This window comes from Schistocerca gregaria, chromosome 6, assembly GCF_023897955.1.
Source record: "Schistocerca gregaria isolate iqSchGreg1 chromosome 6, iqSchGreg1.2, whole genome shotgun sequence".
NCBI classification, from domain to species: domain Eukaryota; kingdom Metazoa; phylum Arthropoda; class Insecta; order Orthoptera; family Acrididae; genus Schistocerca; species Schistocerca gregaria.
In genome coordinates, this window is record NC_064925.1 from 55,149,660 (window position 1) to 55,169,845 (window position 20,186).

The 20,186-nt window shown below is 38.5% G+C and overlaps 1 protein-coding gene across 1 annotated transcript in view; it reads left to right on the forward strand.

The window, feature by feature from the left end:
- The window catches only part of LOC126278204 (origin recognition complex subunit 6-like), a 56,018-nt gene that overhangs the window by 13,840 nt on the left and 21,992 nt on the right, over positions 1 to 20,186 (forward strand). The window contains exons 3-4 of the mRNA XM_049978128.1: positions 9,525 to 9,688; positions 12,211 to 12,285. Of these exons, the coding sequence (XP_049834085.1) occupies positions 9,525 to 9,688; positions 12,211 to 12,285 (239 nt within the window). The remainder of the gene's footprint in view (positions 1 to 9,524; positions 9,689 to 12,210; positions 12,286 to 20,186) is intronic.

Consider the following 20,186-nt stretch of genomic DNA (forward strand, 5'->3'; position numbering starts at 1 on the left):
AAATAATGTACTTTGATTTTCCTAATTGGATGTGCATTTTTGTGAGATATTACTGTTTTGCAACAATTGTCATCCCATGTTAATGTGTATCAATTACAGCACCTTCTATCATGAAACTAAAGAAATGTTTCATATAAAAGTTACATATTTTTTCGCAGAGATAATTTGCAATAAATATAGGGATTTCTATTTAAGATTTTAAAGTCACCTGCCTCCGTGGTGGTGCAGGGGGATCAAGCGTTATGTTAACTGATGTCCCTCTTCGAGGTGAAAAACATTTGTTACCATTTTTCTTAATCCAATGTGTATTTCGCCAAATATTCCGACAAACAGTTTTACTTGTGTCACCCTGTATAGGTGTTGCCAACTGCAGTGCTGCATTCTGTCTGTTTACATCTGTCTGTATCTGAATACGCATACCTATACCAGTTTTTTGCACTTCAGTGTGCAATATTGTATATTTTTTTGTGATGTACTTGTTTTTACCAGAAATTATGTATTTTACATTTTTGACTAAAAGTTAAATAATGTATGTTTCTGAATCATCGCACTTTTGTGTCTGTGGAATGAAAACCGAATCTAAGTGTCCACTGTCATAAAGATTGTTGTGTAGTGACCTTTGCACTGAAGCTGCGAGATTAGAGGAAGAGACTAAGATCTGTAGCCAAAAAGATGCTACGAGCAGCTCTGAGGTGGGTAAGACTAACATCACTGAAGGAGACTGACCATGATTGGAAAGAAACTGGTCAATCAGAAGGCCCCTACCAGACAAAATGGTATGTCACCAAAGTGGGTGGTGTGCACTCTTATCCCCAAGTAGGAAGAATGTTCTAAGTTATTGGATTAGGGTGGCCATCTCAACATAAGTGCACAGCTTGACAGTAAACAAACATTACCAACATCTCTGGGGCCATTTGCCCTGGCACTGCTGTTGCTACCAAAATGGTATGAAGAGGAATCCACTCACTGATGATATTTGTGCAGATCAATGTACAGCCCCCTTCTGGTGTTCTCTCAGAAAAACACAGCTCTGACAAAAAACACGGTAACTTCAAAGGGTTGGGGAATGATTACCAATGAAGTGTGTTTCTTGGAGAACAACACACACTTGAGAACAAGAGGAAATTTGTTGATGTCCAGGCAAGTGACAGTAATGTCATATTTGAGTGTAATACTCACTTCCCTGATTATTTGTCAGGACATTGTCAAGATATGTGAATACATTACAGTAAACTGGAAAAGCTAAATTTGCAGAATTAATACACTGCCAGAACGAAGCATAGTTATGCCATTTTAATAAATTTATGATACACAGAATACATAACCTTGACTGTTGTGACTAAATGCTGTCAAAACTGAAATTTAACGGATATTTTTACTTAAGCTTGTCTAACAGTCCCAGCTAAGATATTCATTCATCTATAAAGTAGAAGGACTTACTTACCATAAAGCCTTTCAAACTCTGTTTAAACTGTGCTTTATCGAAAACCAAGTTTTTAATGGTGATACAGTCTCTTCCTTGTCACCATCTGATATGCCAGTTGCCATGTTGGGCTCTTTGAAGAACCAACTGGCAGTTGGGGGATACCTCTGTTGTTAGCTGCACCCTATATCATATTGCATCTGTGGAGTTGTGGAAGTTGTCTTCAACACCATCATCCATGCCATTGAAACTGCTGTTCCCCTTTCTACAGAACCTCTTCGCTTCCTAGTGGTGCCATGGTGGACAAAGGACATTACAACATTTATTTAGGATCATTGAAGATCTGTGCAGTGTCCCAAGTGACACCTTTCACAGTCTCCCCTCCCCCCTTCTACTTTTAGGTGGTTTGGTGCTAAGGCTCACTGTCTAATTAAACACAGGGAGGAATGCTGGGAGCACTATATCTCCCCCTTGGGACCACGTGCCTCTTCATCTCAGATGTGGGCCAAGCTCTGTAGTCTTCTGGGCCACCAAAGATCAACCACCATTCCTGGCCTGTTCCTTCATGGTGGTGTTTGTTTCAAGTCCCAGTTCTTGTTGAACACCTTGCGACCCACTTTGTGACAGTGTCGGCTTCTTCTTCTTCTTCTTCTTCTTCTTCTTCTTCTTCTTCTTCTTCTTACTCTGCTACCTTTTGAACATATAAAAACCAAGTTGAAGAGACCTGCCTATTGTCCATCACCTGTTGCCAAATTATGTGATGAATATTATGCTGACTGGGAACTGCTTCAGGCTCTTCACTTGGCTTATGACACAGCTCCAGGACCTGATTAAATTTATAATCCAATGATCCAAGATGCGACTGTTAACTCAGAGGTGCCATATCCTTGAGGTCTTCAACTATTTTGGCTTTTCAATATTACCATCATGCTAATCCTTAAACCAGACAAAAACCCTACATCTGCAGCTACTGCCAGATTGGTCTTGCCAACATGCCCTACAAACTGCTTGAAAGGATGATAACATGATGATTATGTCATTGAATCACGAGCCTTTTGTCTGCCCTATCAGATTTGTTTCTGGGATGGGCGATACTCAACAAGCAATATGTTGGGGCTGGAAATAGCAATCTGATGGGCTTCTTATAAACACCAACAGCTAATTGCAGTTTTTTTTTACTACACCACACCACTTGGCTTCATGACATTTTACTTACCCTCTATGACTGGGGCTTTGAGGATCTCAGCAGATTTTGGTTTGTCAGTTTTTACCTCACCAGTTGTTTCGAGTTACAGTTGGTACATTACTCATCTTTCCAAGAGAACAGTATTGTGCAATCCTGCTTACAAGTGTTACTTCCTCATCAGCATTAATGGCCTCATGTACTCTGTTGGACTGCTGCTTACCCTTGCAGTATATGTCAGTGACTTTGGCATTTGGTATAGTGCCCAAACTGTGACATTGGCTGAATGCCAGCACCAAGGTGCCTCCGAAGGGCCTTCATGTGGACGCTTTTCCATGGCTTCTGGGTCTCTCCCATGAAAATGCGAATTGTGCATTTCTGTCATCATATGACAGTCCATCCTGACCCGGAATTCTACTTACGTACCCTGCACTTGGACGTTGTCACACAGTCTTAGATTTTGGGTCTCCCTTTTTATAAAAAAGCTTATTTGGCTGTTCCATCTTTGTCGACTAAAGATTAGGTGCTTGTAGAAGTGTAATGCTCTCTGCTTCCTTTCCTGCATCTTACGGTGCACATCATTCTACTGTTCTCCACATTTATTGGGCTCTGGTCTAATCTTGAGTGAGCTGCGGTTGTCAGGGTTATGGATCAGCAACACCAGTCTGTCATTATGAGGCTGACAACGGGAACCTTCTGGACTAGAACTGTAGATGGTCTCCTTATCAATGTGTTGATATTCCCTCTTCATTTCACTGATATCATAGATCGACACCATGCTCACTGGCCTGTCACTGTTGGCAATGCAAACACATGCCGAAGGGGTCGTGCAGGGACCCTGCGGATCCAGTGATGCACGCTTGCTGGGCCATTCCTTCAGTTGCTTCAACTAAGAGCGCCCTCTGCCCCTGCAGTGTAGGATGGCCGGCAGCAGCTACACACAGCTCAGTCACAGTCTGTGACAGTCTTCAGTCTTAGTCAACAATCGATATTTTGCTCGTGTACGAGTGGCAGTAGCCTCACACTGTATGATGCTTTAGTTTGATTCTTGTAATAGCTGGGCTTAATTGCTGTTTGTTCTTTTGTAAAGTTTCTTCTCAATGCTGGAAGAAAGCTACAAGTTAAGTAAAACTTGTCTTTACTGTATTTGTGTGTTTGTTAATCATTTCTACTCCTGTCCAGCTTGTGTATGACGACAACTGTTGCACGCTTCTCTAGCCCACACCTCCTTACCATTGTGTGTAAAGTAGTACACAAGTAGTTCTGATGGTACAAATTTTTACTCGCTTGCGAAATCACGATCTGAAAATATCCTAATCATCCAACTTATAAAATTCTTCTTGCATACCATGGGCATTGATCCCAACACCGAGCCTCGTGTGGGATTATCAGCTGAGTGCACCTTGAAACCCTCTGCCAGGAGCTCCACTGAACCTCTGTAGTATGTGCTCCCCATTTCCCTGCACGCCCTCCCCTCGGGTAATACCCAGACCACAAGTTGGGACTGATTTATTTCAAGTCCTGCAGTTTTAGTCGTACCCATGACCTCTCAGTGTCTGTTCCTCTTAGCTCTTCAGGAGTATCAGGGTGCTGTCATCATTTACTCTGACAGCTCTAAAACTGTAGATAAGATGCACACAGAGTTGTCGTAGTGAGATTGAATATTAAAATCGTCAAATTCTTGAAAAGGAAGTGAAAAATATACCTATTCAAAAAAGCAGATAAAAATTCGCTTGACGCCTTCCTAAGAGAGAATCTCCTCTCATTCCAAATAATATTATAAGTGTAGACCAGATGTGGCTTAAATTTTAAGAAATAGTATTGGCAGCAGTTGCGAGATTTATACAAAATAAATTAACAAATGATGGAGCTGATCCTCCTTGGTACACAAAACGGGTTAGAATCCTATTGCAGAAACAACGAAACAAACATGCCAAATTTAAACAGACTGGTTGTATGTGAAGTATGTTAGCGACAAGAAACAATCAATGCCTTCTCTGCGCAATAGCAATGGAGATACTATCAAAGACAGTGCTGCCAAAGCAGAGTTACTAAACACAGCCTTCCGAAATGCCTTCACAAAAGAAGACGAAGTAAATATGCTAGAATTCAAATTGAGAACAGCTGCCAACATGAGTAACGTAGAAGTAAATATCCTCGGAGTAGTGAAGCAACTTAAATCACTTAATAAAAGCAAGTCTTTTGGAACAAACTGTATACCAGTTAGGTTCCTTTCAGAGTATGCTGATGCATTAGCTCCATACGTAACAATCATATACAACCTTTCACTCGACGAAAGATCTATACCCAAAGACCGAAAGTTGCGCAGGTCACACCAATATTCAAAAAAGGTTGTAGGAGTAATCCACTAAATTACAGGCCCGTATCATTAATGTCAATATGCAGCTGGATTTTCAAACATATATTGTGTTCGAGCATTATGAATTACCTCGAAGAAAATGGTCTATTGACACACAGTCAACATGGGTTTAGAAAACATCATTCCTGTGAAATACAACCAGCTCTTTATTCACATTAAGTGTTGAGTGCTATTGACAAGGGATTTAAGATCGATTCCGTATTTCTGGATTTCTGTAAGGCTTTTGACGCTGTACCACACAAGCAGCTCGTAGTGAAATTGCAGGCTTATGGAATATCGTCTGTTATGTGACTGGGTTCGTGATTTCCTGTCAGAGAGGTCACAGTTCGTAGTAATTGATGGAAAGCCGTCAAGTAAAACAGAAGTGATTTCTGGTGTTCGCCAAGGTGGTGTTATAGGCCCTTTGCTGTTCCTTATCTACATAGGTGATTTTGGAGAAAGATCAAAACAAACAGCAAAACGATTTAGAAAAGGTATCTGAATGGTGCGAAAGGTGGCAGTTGACCCTAAATAACGAAAAGTGTGAGGTTTCCACGAGTGCTAAAAGGAACTCGTTAACTTCGGTTACACGATAAATCAGTCTAATTTAAAAGCTGTTAATTCAACTAAATACCTAGGTATTACAATTACGAACAACTTAAATTGGAAGGAACACATAGAAAATGTTATGGGAAAGGCTAACCAAAGACTGCGTTGTATTGGCAGGACACTTAGAAAATGTAACAGACCTACTAAGGAGACTGCCTATACTACACTTGTCCGTCCTCTTTTAGAATACTGCTGCGCGGTGTGGGATCCTTACCAGGTACGACTGATGGGGTACATTGAAAAAGTTCAAAGAAAGGTGGCACGTTTTCTGTTGTTGCGAAATATGGGGTAGAGTGTCACAGAAATCATTAAAAGGGGGCATTTTTCGTTGCGACTGAATCTACTCATGAAATTCCAATCACCAACGTTCTCCTCCGAATGCGAAAATATTATGTTGACACTGACGTACATAGGGAGGAACAATCACCACAGTAAAATAAGGGAAATCAGACTTGTACAGAAAGATATAGATGTTCAGTCTTTCCGCGCGCTATACGAGATTGGAATAATAGAGAATTGTGAAGGTGGTTCGACGAACCCTCTGCCAGTCACTTGAATGTGATTTGTGGAGTATCCATGTAGATGTAGATGTGGACGGGATAAGCTCTCACATCACGTGCCTGTCAAGAACAACATTTGTTGCCGAGAACATGTAGTGTGTTGCAGCAGAGCTCAAAAAAAGCCACTAACAGAACCCCACATTTTATGAAACACACCTCCCTCGACTGTGTTTTAATTTGTAGTGACTCCATGAGCAGTCTCCGAGTTATTGATTGATGTAACTCTAGTCATTCTGTGATACTCGTATCTGCAATTTGTTGCCTTCTCTCTGACCTGAGCCATACTGCATGCTCCGTCATCTTTCTCTATGTCCCAAGTTGCATGTGTATGCTGTGAAGTGAAATGGCTGACTATTTGACAAGAGATGAAATTACATGTCCTACATTCACTTCATGATCTCAAGTACATTTTCGTGGTCTAAAATAAGACTTCTCATCACTCGGAGAGCAACATCTGGTGGACTACTACCTCATCTAATAAAATCCGCTCTGTTGAGGGGACTTCTACTGCATGGTGCTCTTCCTTTCATTCCTCACAGAAGGAATCCAGTGTCCTATGTTATCTCTACATCAGTCATACCAGATTATTCCATAGTTTTAGTTTATTTAATGAGCAACACCTCTTGCCCCCCCCCCCCCCTCCCTCCCACACATCCTGGTGTAATGTTGCCCCCCTGGTTCTCCATGCTGAACATGGTCTTTCAAATTTTTTGCCTCTATAATTGGCAGATGACTTGTAGACACTTCGACTGGTTCTCCATCTTTTCTGTGAAAGTGAACAGTTGATTTGTTTCTCTGTTTTCTCCATGAAAGATATAATGTTCTAAGCAATTTTGAGGCTGATGGTGTGGTGAGTGGTTGGGGTTGAGGCATCTCCTGCTGCATGCTGGGTCTGGAGGACCCATGTCCTTGCCTCCTTTGTCTACTGCCTTGGCCATCCCTTTTATACCCTGTTACAAAACAGCCAGTCAGTTGCTAGCTGTTGACGACTGAACACTGGTAAGTTGGCGTCATCAGATTTTGTATTGCGGACAAAATGACAGAAAAAGTGGAACAATGTTAGTGTATCAAATCTTGTTTTAAGCTTGGCATTCCCATGTTTAAACAAACGATATGCAAGATTCAACAAGTGTTCGGGGGTGGAGTAGTGGGTACCACACACATAAAGCAGTGGTACAGCTGTTTCGAAGGTGACTACTCACAATTGAAGCTTAAGCATATTCATATAGGCTCTTAACATCTGCAAATGAGGTTGTTATTGATCCTGTAAGTACCCTGGTGATCCAGGATAGATGAATGATGATTAGAGAACTTGCAGATCAGATAAAAATTGGTAATGGGTCAATTCATTTCATTTCAACAGAACATGTAGACCGCAGGAGGATCTCAGCAAAATTTGTGCCGAAGCAGAAGCAAATTCATTCGGAGATGACACCGGGCATGTTGAATATTGTGAATACTAATCTCAACATTCTTAACACAGTGATCACTGATGATGAGTGCTCAGCTTATGGATATTACCCAGAAAAAAAGTTACATTTATTGCAGTGGAAACATTCATGGTGCCCAACACCCAAAAAAGTAAGGCCGGACCATAGCAGTGTGACAGTTATGTTGACTGTCTTCGAGTCCAGTGATGTGGTTCGCCTTGAGGACACCACAGAAGGTACTAATGTTAATGAGGAATTCTATCAAGAAGGTCTGTCGTTGTCTTCATGGAGCAGTGACATACAAACAACCAGATGTTGAGGAGCGGGCAGCTGGCACCTCCACCACGGTAATGCACCCGCTCATTACTCACAATTAATTCAGAGGTTTGTGGCCAAACACAACACGGTTGTGGTTCGTCGTCCTACCTATTCCACTCATGTAGCACTAAGTGACTTCTGTGTTTTCCCAAGTCTCTGAAAGGGATCAGATTTCAGAGCAGGGAAGACACTATGCAGAATTCAATGAAGAAGCTGTGCGCCATAGAAAAAGAGGCTTTCCAGCGATGCTTCCAGCAGTAGCAGCGCATTGGAAGGCTGTGTAGAAGCTGCAGGGAACTACTTTGAAAGTGATTAGTGTCAAACAATTTTATCTGAGTAAATCAAACAATGGAAAACACGGGATGGCATGTAACGATATTGTGAAAAGGGAAGTAGCTACTCACCATATAGCAGAGATGGTGAGTCACAGATAGGTAGAAAAAGACAGTCTTTTTGTTGTGCCTATCTGCAACTCAGCATCTCTGCAATATAGTGAGTAGCAACTTTTCTTTTCACAATATTGTATATGAATAAAGATTGACTGTGTAAAGAAAAGTCAGATACTGTTTGAACAGCCCTCATATTAATATTGTCTGCAAAAGTCACTAACATACAACATCAACAGCAAGGGTTGAGAAATTAAGGAAATAGAATGGCTTCCCGTTAAACTTTACAATGACAATGTCTGCACTGTATGGGAATATACATAGTAGATGTGTGCGCACAAGTTGAGGACACATGGTTGACAACATATGGAAGTTTGGGTCTGGCCATGAAGGCGACCACTCGCGATAAGTGGTAAGTTCGAGATCGTGTCCTGGTCTGGCACAAATTTTCATTGTTGTCATTCCATAATACGGTTGATGGCTGTCCATATTCGGAAATGTGAATACATTTAATGTATTTCAGAAAATTATTGTCTGGCAATATTATTTAAAATGTTGCATGTGGAGCGGCATTGTTGCACCTTATATATTGGCAGTGACCTCTGTAGGATCTGGGCTTTCTATGTATGCAGTCTCAGTTGCTTTTTGGGGATGTTGTGCACAATTGTTTCAGATATCTGAAGTTCCTGTGCAGTCCGTGAAATTTACTTCCATTCTCTGCACAATAACGTTTGGCAAATATCCTTTACTGATTCATTAGAAATGTACTGTCATCCATCACAAATTTTCCGTTTTTTTTTTTTTTTTTTTTTTTTTTTTTTTTTTTTTTTTTTTTAATTATGTGATATGTGTTATTGATTTGTAGTGTACACAATGAAAAACTATATATCCACTTATGATAGAAGGAAACTTGACATACCACTGCATGACTAGTGCTTTCCCACGAGCAGGCATTGTGTTACTACTTTCAGCACCTGAACTTACCCTACTCAGTAGAAATGAAGCAACTAAAATGGAAAACAGAATTAAATCGTCTTTGAGTTATATGTGCAAATTGGAAATATTTTTAGTGTTATACAACTATTAATTAGGTCTGTTTAACATTAGATAAGTAATTTTCATTGATGATTTAGACATTGTATTATATTTAATGTGCAGGATGCTAGAAATGTCCAGTAACAAAGAACATTTTCTTTTGATTGATGATAATATGTCGCTCCTCTGATTTAAATTATTTGAATGTTGTCTATTTCCAGGATGACTTTGTAAGACTTTCTGGAATGAAGAATAGATTATACATAACAAATCGCAGCATAATAGAAAAGCTTGTAGGAATGGAGGAGACACTAGATGTGAATAAAATTTGTGTACAACTTGGCATTTCTGAAATAAGCAGCTTTGCTCAGACAATTTTGGATCAGTAAGTGAACTTCAAAATCTCATTAATCTTTGTTTAAAATTTTTCATAGTGGCAACAGTGCTATCATCCATAGCAAATTTTCCATGTGTTTGTGTATCCATAAATTACCTACTTATTGTGTTATATGAGTTATAACCATAATATATGTGTCCTTTGTTATAACCATAACCATTACATTTTGATTGTTAGTTTAGTTTTGTACTTTTTCCTTGTTCCATGGTTCTTATTAGTGACAACTTACCATGATGTGGAACATGTTGGCAGGTTACATTTTATCAGTGTAAACACTGATTTACGCAATTCAATCTTTCCGTTAAGATCTCGGTCAATGACAAAATTTGATGAATGTAGCCCAACCATGTGCATACTGCCTACTCAGAAAGTAATCTGTGGAGTAGTAGTTGTCTGGTAGAAATCATTTCAGTTTGTTTTTGAAACTTAAACTATCTGCCGTCACCTTTTATTCACAAGGGAGTTGTCATAGATTTTTATGGCTACTTACTTTATGTGACTAAGGTTAAGTCACGAATAGTGGAGGCTATTTTTGTTTGATGTGTTATATTTATGAACCTAAAATTATTTTCAAATAGTTCCAGATTGTTAACAACAAACTTCAAAAAAGAATAAATGTATTGTGAAGCAGTTGCTAGTAGCACTGCTTGTTTTTGTGACATATAAGTTCAGGATTGTAACTAGATATTATCCTCATGGCACATTGCTTTAGAATGAATTCTTTGTGTTTCTATGTAGAATTGCTCCAGAAAATTATTCTGCGTTATATCAGTGAATTGACATATACATATTAAGCTAATTTTGTATCTTTTCATCACAAAGTCGGCAATCAGATACGAGATAATGTTACTATAGTCAAGCATTTGGCAGGATCTATAATGTGTGAATTCTATGCTCTGCAAACTGCTGTGAAGTGTAGGTAAAGAGTACTTAGCATGGTAGCACATGTTAGGGTTTCTTCTCATTCCAGTTACATATGAAACATGGGAAGAATGACTACGTAAATGCCTCTGCATACCACAGTTAGTATAATTTTGTCATCACAGACTCTACAGGAATGATGTCTAGGGGTCTGGGAGTGGTGCTTAAGATGTTGTTGTGCACCCAGCCTAAGATATCATTATCATTGTCATCATGTATGGGTGTGAAGTATATCTCTAGATTTTTCACTTAATACTGGCTCTTGAAAGTCTGTGAGTAGATTTTTGCAGGATAATTTATGTCTATCTTTCTGAGTCTGCCAATTCAAGAAAATATGTTATGTGGACATGTGTCCAGAAACACTTACTTTCCATTTTAGAGCTCATTTTATTACTTCTCTTCAAATCACATTAATCAGGAATGGAAACACATAGCAACAGAACGTACCAGCATGACTTTAAACACTTTGTTACAGGAAATGTTCAAAATGTCCTCTGTTAGCGAGGATACAACATCCACCCTCCGTCGCATGGAATCCCTGATGCGCTGGTGCAGCCCTCGAGAATGGCGTATTGTATCACAGCCATCCACAATATGAGCATGAAGAGTCTCTACATTTAGTACCGGGGTTGCGTAGACAAGAGCTTTCAAATGCCCCCATAAATGAAAGTCAAGAGGGTTGAGATCAGGAGAGCGTGGAGGCCATGGAATTGGTCCGCCTCTACCAATCCATGGGTCACCAAATCTGTTGTTGAGAAGCGTACAAACACTTCGACTGAAATGTGCAGGAGCTCCATCGTTCATGAACCACATGTTGTGTCGTACTTGTAAAGGCACATGTTCTAGCAGCACAGGTAGAGTATCCCGTATGAAATGATAACGTGCTCCATTGAGCGTAGGTGGATGAAACTAAAATGAGCTCTAACATGAAAAGTAAGCGTTTCCAGACACACGTCCACATAATATCTTTTCTTTATTTGTGTGTGAGGAATGTTTCCTGAAAGTTCGGCCGTACCTTTTTGTAACACCCTGTATATACTAAGATGGTGTCTGTTCTTTCAGACATGTCGGATATGTCCGTAAGAACAGATACCATCAGTGACCAAGCAGCTCGTTATAATGAAATTACAGTGAAATGAACACCCTTAGCTGCTTACAGGCATTGACATACGTCAACGGGGACAGATGAAAATGTGTGCCCTGACCAGGACTCGAACCCGGGATCTCCTGCGTACATGGCAGATGCTCTATCCATCTGAGCCACTGAGTCACTGATACTACAGTCCATTGTTATGAATATATCACTTTTAGCTTTTGAATTAGTCTGTATAATTTTTGTAGCCAGTGAAGAGAGAGAATCTGCTACTAAATATGCGGACAGTATTTGTGTTAGAAAACTAGAGTGTAATTAGTTATAGCTTTGAAATTTGTGTGAAAGGTGTTTTTGTCTTACCTCATAATTATTACATGTGTCACTTCGATGAAGTTATATTTTTGTGCATTAAGTTATATGGTGGCTATAGCAAGAGTAAGGTAGTGCACTTTATCCTACATTTACTTGTCTTATGAATCTTTGCTTTTCTTGTCAGATATTTGGAACAAAATGCTGTTGCAGACAGAAATGACAAGATGTACGGTATAATTGCAGTATATCTAGCTTGCAGGTAAGCCTCATCACAAAACTGTTTTTGCTATTTCAGGTTTATTGTTAAGTTAAATCTGTTATACAATAATATGAATTTTCTTTTCATTGGAACCACACATTTTCAAAATTATTCATATTCCAAAAATCTTGTTACAGGTATACATTATTTGAAGTCATATTCCACTTTTGTCTCTTCATGTTTGTAGCTTTCACATAAAGACTTCTTCCTTAAAATCTATCACTTTCTAGAACTATATTGCAGTTTGCATTTTGATATCTCTGAAATAAGAATTATCAGTAATTAGATTTAGACTTTAGAGAGCAGGATTCAGGAATGCCACCAGGAGTACCTTGTTGATTCACACAGCTCTGCAGTTCAGTTTTAGCGTAGGCATGCTTCACCATTTTCCTAATTTTGTCAGTTTTTAGCTTTCCCATTCCTATCTCATGCATTCATTGCTACCAGATACTTTATAACATCATGTAAACATTTTAATTTTGGTCTATTCCTTTTTCCGTTATGATATATCCATTTCCATAATATCTTATACTGATTTCCATAATTTCTTTTAAAAGTCACATATCATTCATTATTTATATACTAGCCATCTTAGTCTGTGTGATGTTATAAATGTGGCAGTGTCCTCATTTTCTAAAATATTTATTTATACATTTATCTGCACAGATGCCAAATGGGCTATAGTTTTTCCATTTATTTTCCTTTAGAAAATTTGTAAGCATCATTTATTGGCTTTTGTTAGCATCCAGACATTTGTTGCATAGGTAAGAACTGATCTATTGAGTATCTTACATGTACTACATTTCATCCAACTAATAATTATTTTGCTCTTTAACCATTTGGCTGATGTTGACAAGTTAAAATGTAATGAAACGCCAGTCTACAGGTGCTGTTGATGAGTTGAAGCACTTCCTCTGTGTTTTCCTTGGTCACTGTTGATGAATTAACTCGTGCCACCTTGCTGTACTCTGAGTGTCAATGATGAGTGTAGTTGCACCGCTCTTCGGATATCTGTGTGTTGTTGACGAGTTTACCCATACAGTGGATTTTCTTCCCCTTACCTTAGTAGCTTTTCACTCTTTTGGCTGATAAGTTGTGTTCCGCTGCATTCCCATTTTTATGCATTCAGTTTCACATGGTGTGTTACTGTTTACCAAGATAGGTATCACAATGATTTGGTCATCAGCTATTTTCATAGGAACAGATAACAGAGATACAAAGAGCAACAGTGGGGATAAATTATTCAATGTCAGCGTAACTGATAACTCCTCTACAGATTTTGAAAGCACAGGCTTAAGCTGTCAACATAGAAGGTCTCAACAAGGAATATAATTGATAGTGAAATGCGTGTGATAAAAGCATGTTATGGTGTCAGATTTGATTGGAAATGATTGTCCACTTAGTTGTGCATTTGATGATTTGCCTTTGGGGCAAAACAGTCAGCCAGAGAATGATCCAAGCAGTTTTGTTATTTTTCATTTTATCCTTAACAGAAGATACTATACTGACAAATACACAGACTTAAGGAGTACCGTAATATCTATTTTGTATGTCAAGTGCATAAAAGTAAATATTTTGCATGCAATGCTTCAGGAAGACAAGAATAATAAACAGTCATCTGTTTATATACTGAAGCACACACATATAAGTAAAAATACTGATACACTGAGATTTCTCTTGTCTTGAAAATTTTGTTGCATATTCCAATCAAAGGTACCATTTTTGCACATTTCCATTAACTGTTTGGGCCCAAACACAACTGGTCGTTTGTGACTGTCCACATATTATTTATTTTGCCAGAAAACACACAGGAAAAGATGAACATTTTGGACTATGTACACTTGATTTCCAGAGTTACACTAAAGTTCAAAATATTACTAACTATCTGAGATTTCTGATCAACAAGAAATCATTGGAAATTTCAGAAACAAATTGCCAGATCTCCTAATGGGGTGAAAACTGTGCAGTAGATGCTCTTTTTCCATAGTGTATGTAGTAGAGAAAGGCAGTCTGTCCTTCTCTAATGATTAACCCATTGGCTTATACAGCAGGCTCACAGGTTTTAAGTCCATTATTATGTCGCTGACTGTGAGACAGGCCAAGCCACTATAGCTCTTTCTAACTGTTTCGTCTTTGTTAATAGATTGCATGACATGTTATATACCATTGGTAAGCTGAGAAATACAGTGAAACTGCTGTTTCACGATTTCGTGTGGTCCGGACTTAAAAAATGTAAAATTGAGGAAAATTCAGACTCAAGGAAAACATTAAAACCTGCGAAATATGAGCAAAAATATTTGTGAATAGCATATGTGATTAAAAATCGTAATCCTTTCCAATACATGGCAATAAATCTACAATACAATAGTTATACAATAATTTGTGGTAGTGAATTTCATCAGTTCTTAAAAAAAATCACAGGTATATAACAGCAAGCGAAAATTCGTCAGAAAATTGAAATTGGTATCTGGGTACAAGGTAACAAGCTATTTTCCGACCTGCTATGACTACAAATTATACGTCAAAACATGTGTGTTTGAGAGATCTTTCCTTTGTGCTCATTGAGAAAGAAGCAAAAATTGATGAACATGGTGAATCAGAAACTGTAATACAGTGAAAGGTGTTGGAATTAACATTGCGGTGTGTGTGTGTGTGTGTGTGTGTGTGTGTGTGTGTGTGTGTGTGTGTGTGTGTGTGTGTTCCTTCTGTAGCTAATGGCAGTGCAGCATATTCTGATGATGCAAGCACAGTGACCTCTAGTGTATTGCTTGTAAACATCCAGAAGGCGAGGTCATTTTATGTCTGTGGATTGAGTAATTTTCATACTACTTTTTGCATGACCTGACATAATCCTGATGTAGTGATGCTATAAAGGTGATGAGAAATGAGGCTTTTGATTTGTTGATTGCTATAGTGCAAAGTTGATGTTTATGAATGCGTAAGTGACAGGAGAATCTCAGTTATAGTGAGGACTCTTTCCTGTAAAGTGTTTGTAGTTGTGCAAATTTGCTAAGTATTTGTGACAAGGGAGAATATGAATGTTACTGCTCATCGTTTCACTTGCACCAATTAAGGTGTCCTCCTTAGTTCCTTTCTAACCGCACACTTGGAAATCATCACATATTTGGAAACAAAGAGCCAAATATTTGTGAGAAGGAAGAATATGAATTTTATCACTACTTGTTTGTCTCAGCAATTAAAGCTTTCCTCTTTGGCTCTTGCCTAACCACTCAGTCTGAAATGGCCATATATTTGGGAAATAAACAGTGAGGTATTTGTGAAAAGGAAGATGTTCGCTTAGGTTCCTGCCTAGCCAAACACTCGGAAATCATCACATATTTGGAAATGGACAGCCAAATATTTATTTCATCCTTTGTTCTCTAATCAGATGGAAATGTTTCAAGAACAAATTTTGCAGAACATACTTGTATTACATTCATAACGAAGTCCCAGACTGTGTTAACTATGTTAATCTGGACAAAAAATGTTAGCATATAGCAGGATGTGAATTTGTCACATCTAAATCTCTAAACCACAATGTTATTCATTACACTACGGATAAGTCATATGAGTTTTGTCTCTTGACAGTGCGAGTTGGCACAGTGGTTAGCAGGTGGACAACAGTTCAAACTGTTATGGTGATGACGAACAAGTCGTCACCAGTGTTGACTGGTGGCCAGTGCTAAATAGAAACATATAAGTAACAGTAGGTTTGTCAGTAATGTCAATAAGGTGCTGGCTGCATGGTCTGGATCTGCAACAACTAAAATAATTAGAAGTCGTTGGTAAAAAATAATATATATTGTACTTAACTGGTTGTACAGGATTCTTATTGACTGCTTACATATAATTATAAACAGATAGCTAGAGAGGCCTCACTTAGGCCATACATTACTAAGTGCCTTGTTAGAGGTTGCTTCCTATCAACAAGTTGCACAAATGCATGCCACACTTGCACATTGACTGTTAGGGCAGTTGTGTGCAACACAGTGTCCTCGTAAAATCTCGGCTTTAGTGTGGTGTGGTGAGTGCACTGGCTATTGGGTAACGTAACAGGATGTCAGCCAATAAGCGCTCACTAGCTGGAAATGCCTGAGGTTTCCTTGATTCTGACCAGGCATATTCTTCTAAACTCAGTGTTTGAATTTGAAGGTTAACAATCGATATTGCTGAATACAGTACATCAGAAATGGCCAAAAAGACGAGACTGAGTTATGAGAAAACGTGGCGGCTGGGTCCCTTCATCACATTTTGCCTCGCTCCAGAATACTTCATGTCGATTGTCTTGTTTTTCCATTGCTGCCACAATGTAGCAGTAGCTGTCTCATAAGTGCGCGGTGAAGCTGAACATTGCAAGTTGGTTTGGCAATGCTGATCGTGTATTACGTCAGCATTTTCTCTCTCACATCTCCCCTCTCTGCACCGGCTTGCTTACCACGTTCCCTTAACTCTGGAACCACCAGTGGTGTAAACTGTCTGTTTTTTGTGCCACTAAAGTCTAGTTCAGTTACATCAAGTGTCAATAGGAAGAAAATGGTGTGAATTGAAGCAAAACATCGAGTAAGAATGTAGAATGGAGTTAAACCTGACTATGAAGAAAAATAAAATCAGATAATTTTTAGCATTGATGTTATGTGTTTTTCACAGGAGCTGGGGAAAATGTAAGATCAGAGAACTTAAAAAAAATCAAAGTTTCATTGTAGATCTATTTACTGACGTAGAACATACGTGATTGCTTTTGATATTTTGTGAGCTATAAGCAATCGTTTTCAGGTTTTGTTAGGTTTATCCCTCCCAATCCCACCAAGAAAGGACGCTCCAGGAATTGTGTAGCATGCAAAGCAGGGAAGAAGAAAAGTGATACACAGTATAAGAGCTTTTAAAACAGTATTGTCCTCACTCCCATCGCTTCAGTAAATAGTGAAGATAGTTGTATTAAGAATTCCAGTAAAAATTATATGATTTTGTGAAAAATGTGTAAGACAAAATATGCTAGTTTTTATGAATTTAAATAATAATTATAGTGTCAACTATGTGAAAAAATTTTAGGAAGTCAATGCGATAACCATTCAAGTAGTCCATCAAAAGTCATTCATGATGCTGCCAAGTAAGTCTTGTGATACAGTTCCTCAGGATCAAATTTCATCGAAATCAATTTTGTGATTTAGCCATGAAAACATAACACAGTTATTTTCCCATTTATAATATTAGTATGTGAATATAAATTAAACAATTTGAGTATTGTATAAGCATTGTATCCATTATGTTGAATTGTATTATCTAGAAGATATCTACTAATAAAAATGTTTTCACAAATATAAAAGTTCAAAAGTCAAAGAGTTGAGTAGCTTTTTCAAAGAGTAAATATTCCCCAATTCCCATAATATTGTTCAAATCATTAAATATCTTATACTACACACATTCTAAAGTAGCGTATGCTCTTTTTCAGTGTTTAAACTATCTCCATACCAGATTTCATCTACAAAATCTGTTCAGCATTTCAGTCATGAAAACGTAAGACAGAGTTACTTTTGCTTTTATGATATGAGTATGACTTTAGTATATTGACTGATTACATATAGTGCAGTAGGTATTACTGGCTTATAACTATGGAGGACCACTCAACTACTGGTGTGTATTGAAAGCAACACTAAATTATTGGAATTAGTAAGCAAAATTGTATCAGAAAACATTTAAGAAAAATACATGTTTAAAGCTTTGTGGATTTGTAATAACAGTTAATTCAGTCAGGAATCAATTCTTACATGTACAGTAATGTGCCTCTCAGCAGTAACATATTCTGGAACAACAGAAGGAGACATTGTAGAAAGCACTTCCGAAATATTCAGCACAAAGTGAGACTGGCTGCTTGGGTAGCCTCAGCCGAGGTTGAAGCCTCGATGTGGACTGTTAAACAATGACATGGTGCTTAGCTCTGTGTTTAACAATCAGGTCTGCAGCAGCCAAAAGAATAATGTTTTAGAAATTTGTGTAGTATGCTCCAGTTCGAGCTTGGGTTCTTTCTTTAATTATATTTGTTGTATTGTTCTGCATTGTCCCTTACTGGATCCAAATATTGAAATATATTTACATGTTCTAGTTTTTCTTTTGTCACCCCTTAATACGTTAGCTCTCTCTCTCTCTCTCTCTCTCTCTCTCTCTCTCTCTCTCTCTCTCTCTCTCTCTCTCTCTCTCTCTCTCTCTCTGTGTGTGTGTGTGTGTGTGTGTGTGTGTGTGTGTGTGTGTGTGTGTGTGAGAGAGAGAGAGAGAGAGAATACACGGGGTCGGGGGGGGGGGGGGCAGGGGGGAAGGGGGAGATGAGTCTTGCTATGTCCATGTCATTCAATAAGAAACCACAAGTGCCTTTCAGGTCATGCCAAAAGAAGTGCACCCTGGTTTGGTTTGGTACAGGTTTGGCTAACCTGAGATTCCTAAGTTCAGGTTTTGACCAATGCGAACAGTCTTATGGAACTGTAAGGCCCTGGTGTTCATCAGTGATTCCCATTTGTCATGATGATGCATTGTTGTATTAAAGACTGATCAAGGATAGAGCCATTCACTACCTTGATTACGAAAGATGCCCAGAGTAATATTAAAGTTATTGACATTACAAAAAGTCCTGTATACCAGGCTGTTTTTATGTCAGCGTTTTGTAGCATTTTATCTGAGCACAACAACAATGCAACAGTGTTGTCGTGTGTATATGTGGATAGTCCATCAGCTGTTCGGTGATATTCTCTGAATCAGTCCTCATGATTTTCCTACCAATGAATTCATAGTTCTCAGTATAGAGATATATGTGATGTAAAGGATATTAAGTCAATGAGACACATTCAAAGCTATGGTAGCCTTCATCTAAATTTGTTCATACCCAAGATCCCTTTCTTTACCTACAGACAAAAGAAAGGTTTTGTCATATTACTGGGAGTTACAAAAAGTCAGAATTCAGGAAATGGGCCTGCAGAGTAGTTTGCCGAGGATGAATACGTGGTACACACAATGAAAAAACTGGTGTCCTTGAATGTAATCACTTAGCTAATGATATTAACACACCTCCAAACAGTCACTTGTGCTATGTGTGGGCTTCTCCTCCAGTGAGAACACTCACCATTGTGCGATGGTGGAGGTGAACAAATGTCTGTACACAACATTTTAGCTGAATTTGTTTTTCTATGTTAGCGTTCAGTGAATCACAATATCCTGAGTTATTGTTTCAGCTTTTTCTGTGCTTGTTTTGGTATTTTAATAACATATTTTAAGTACTTCAGTGCTCCTTCATCGTAACAACTCAGTAATACCTACTGCACTGTATGTAATCTTTGATTTACTAAATCCATACTCATAAATGAAAAAGTAACTCTGTCTTATGTTTTCATTGCAAAAACTGCTGAACCAATTTACAGGGTGTCCGACAAGTTGTAGGTTGTATGCACGTGTTAATGTACAAATATATGTGGGAAATGAGCGATCGATATTTTAAGGAAGATTTTATGGAATCTGTTTCTCAGTTTTAAACTCTTTAGCCACACTTTCCTTGGAATATTTTAGTTTTGGTACTGATACAGCTGCATGCGCATCTACAGCCTCCACAAGCCACCGTACAGTGCATCGCAGAGGGCACACCGTAGCACTACTAGTCATTTCCTTTGTTGTTCCACTCACAAATAGAACAAGAAAAAAATTACTGTCTATTTGGCTTCGTTTGAGCCCTAATTTCTTGCATATTATCTTTGTCATCCGTATGTGAAATGTATGTTGGTGGGATTAGAATCATTTCAGTTGTTTCTCAATGCCAGGGACGATTATTATTTTGTCGTTCATACAGGATTGTGTGTGTGTTGGTCAAATGACTGTATGTTTGTACTTTACTGCTGCATGAACGATTACTTAAATGTGAAATT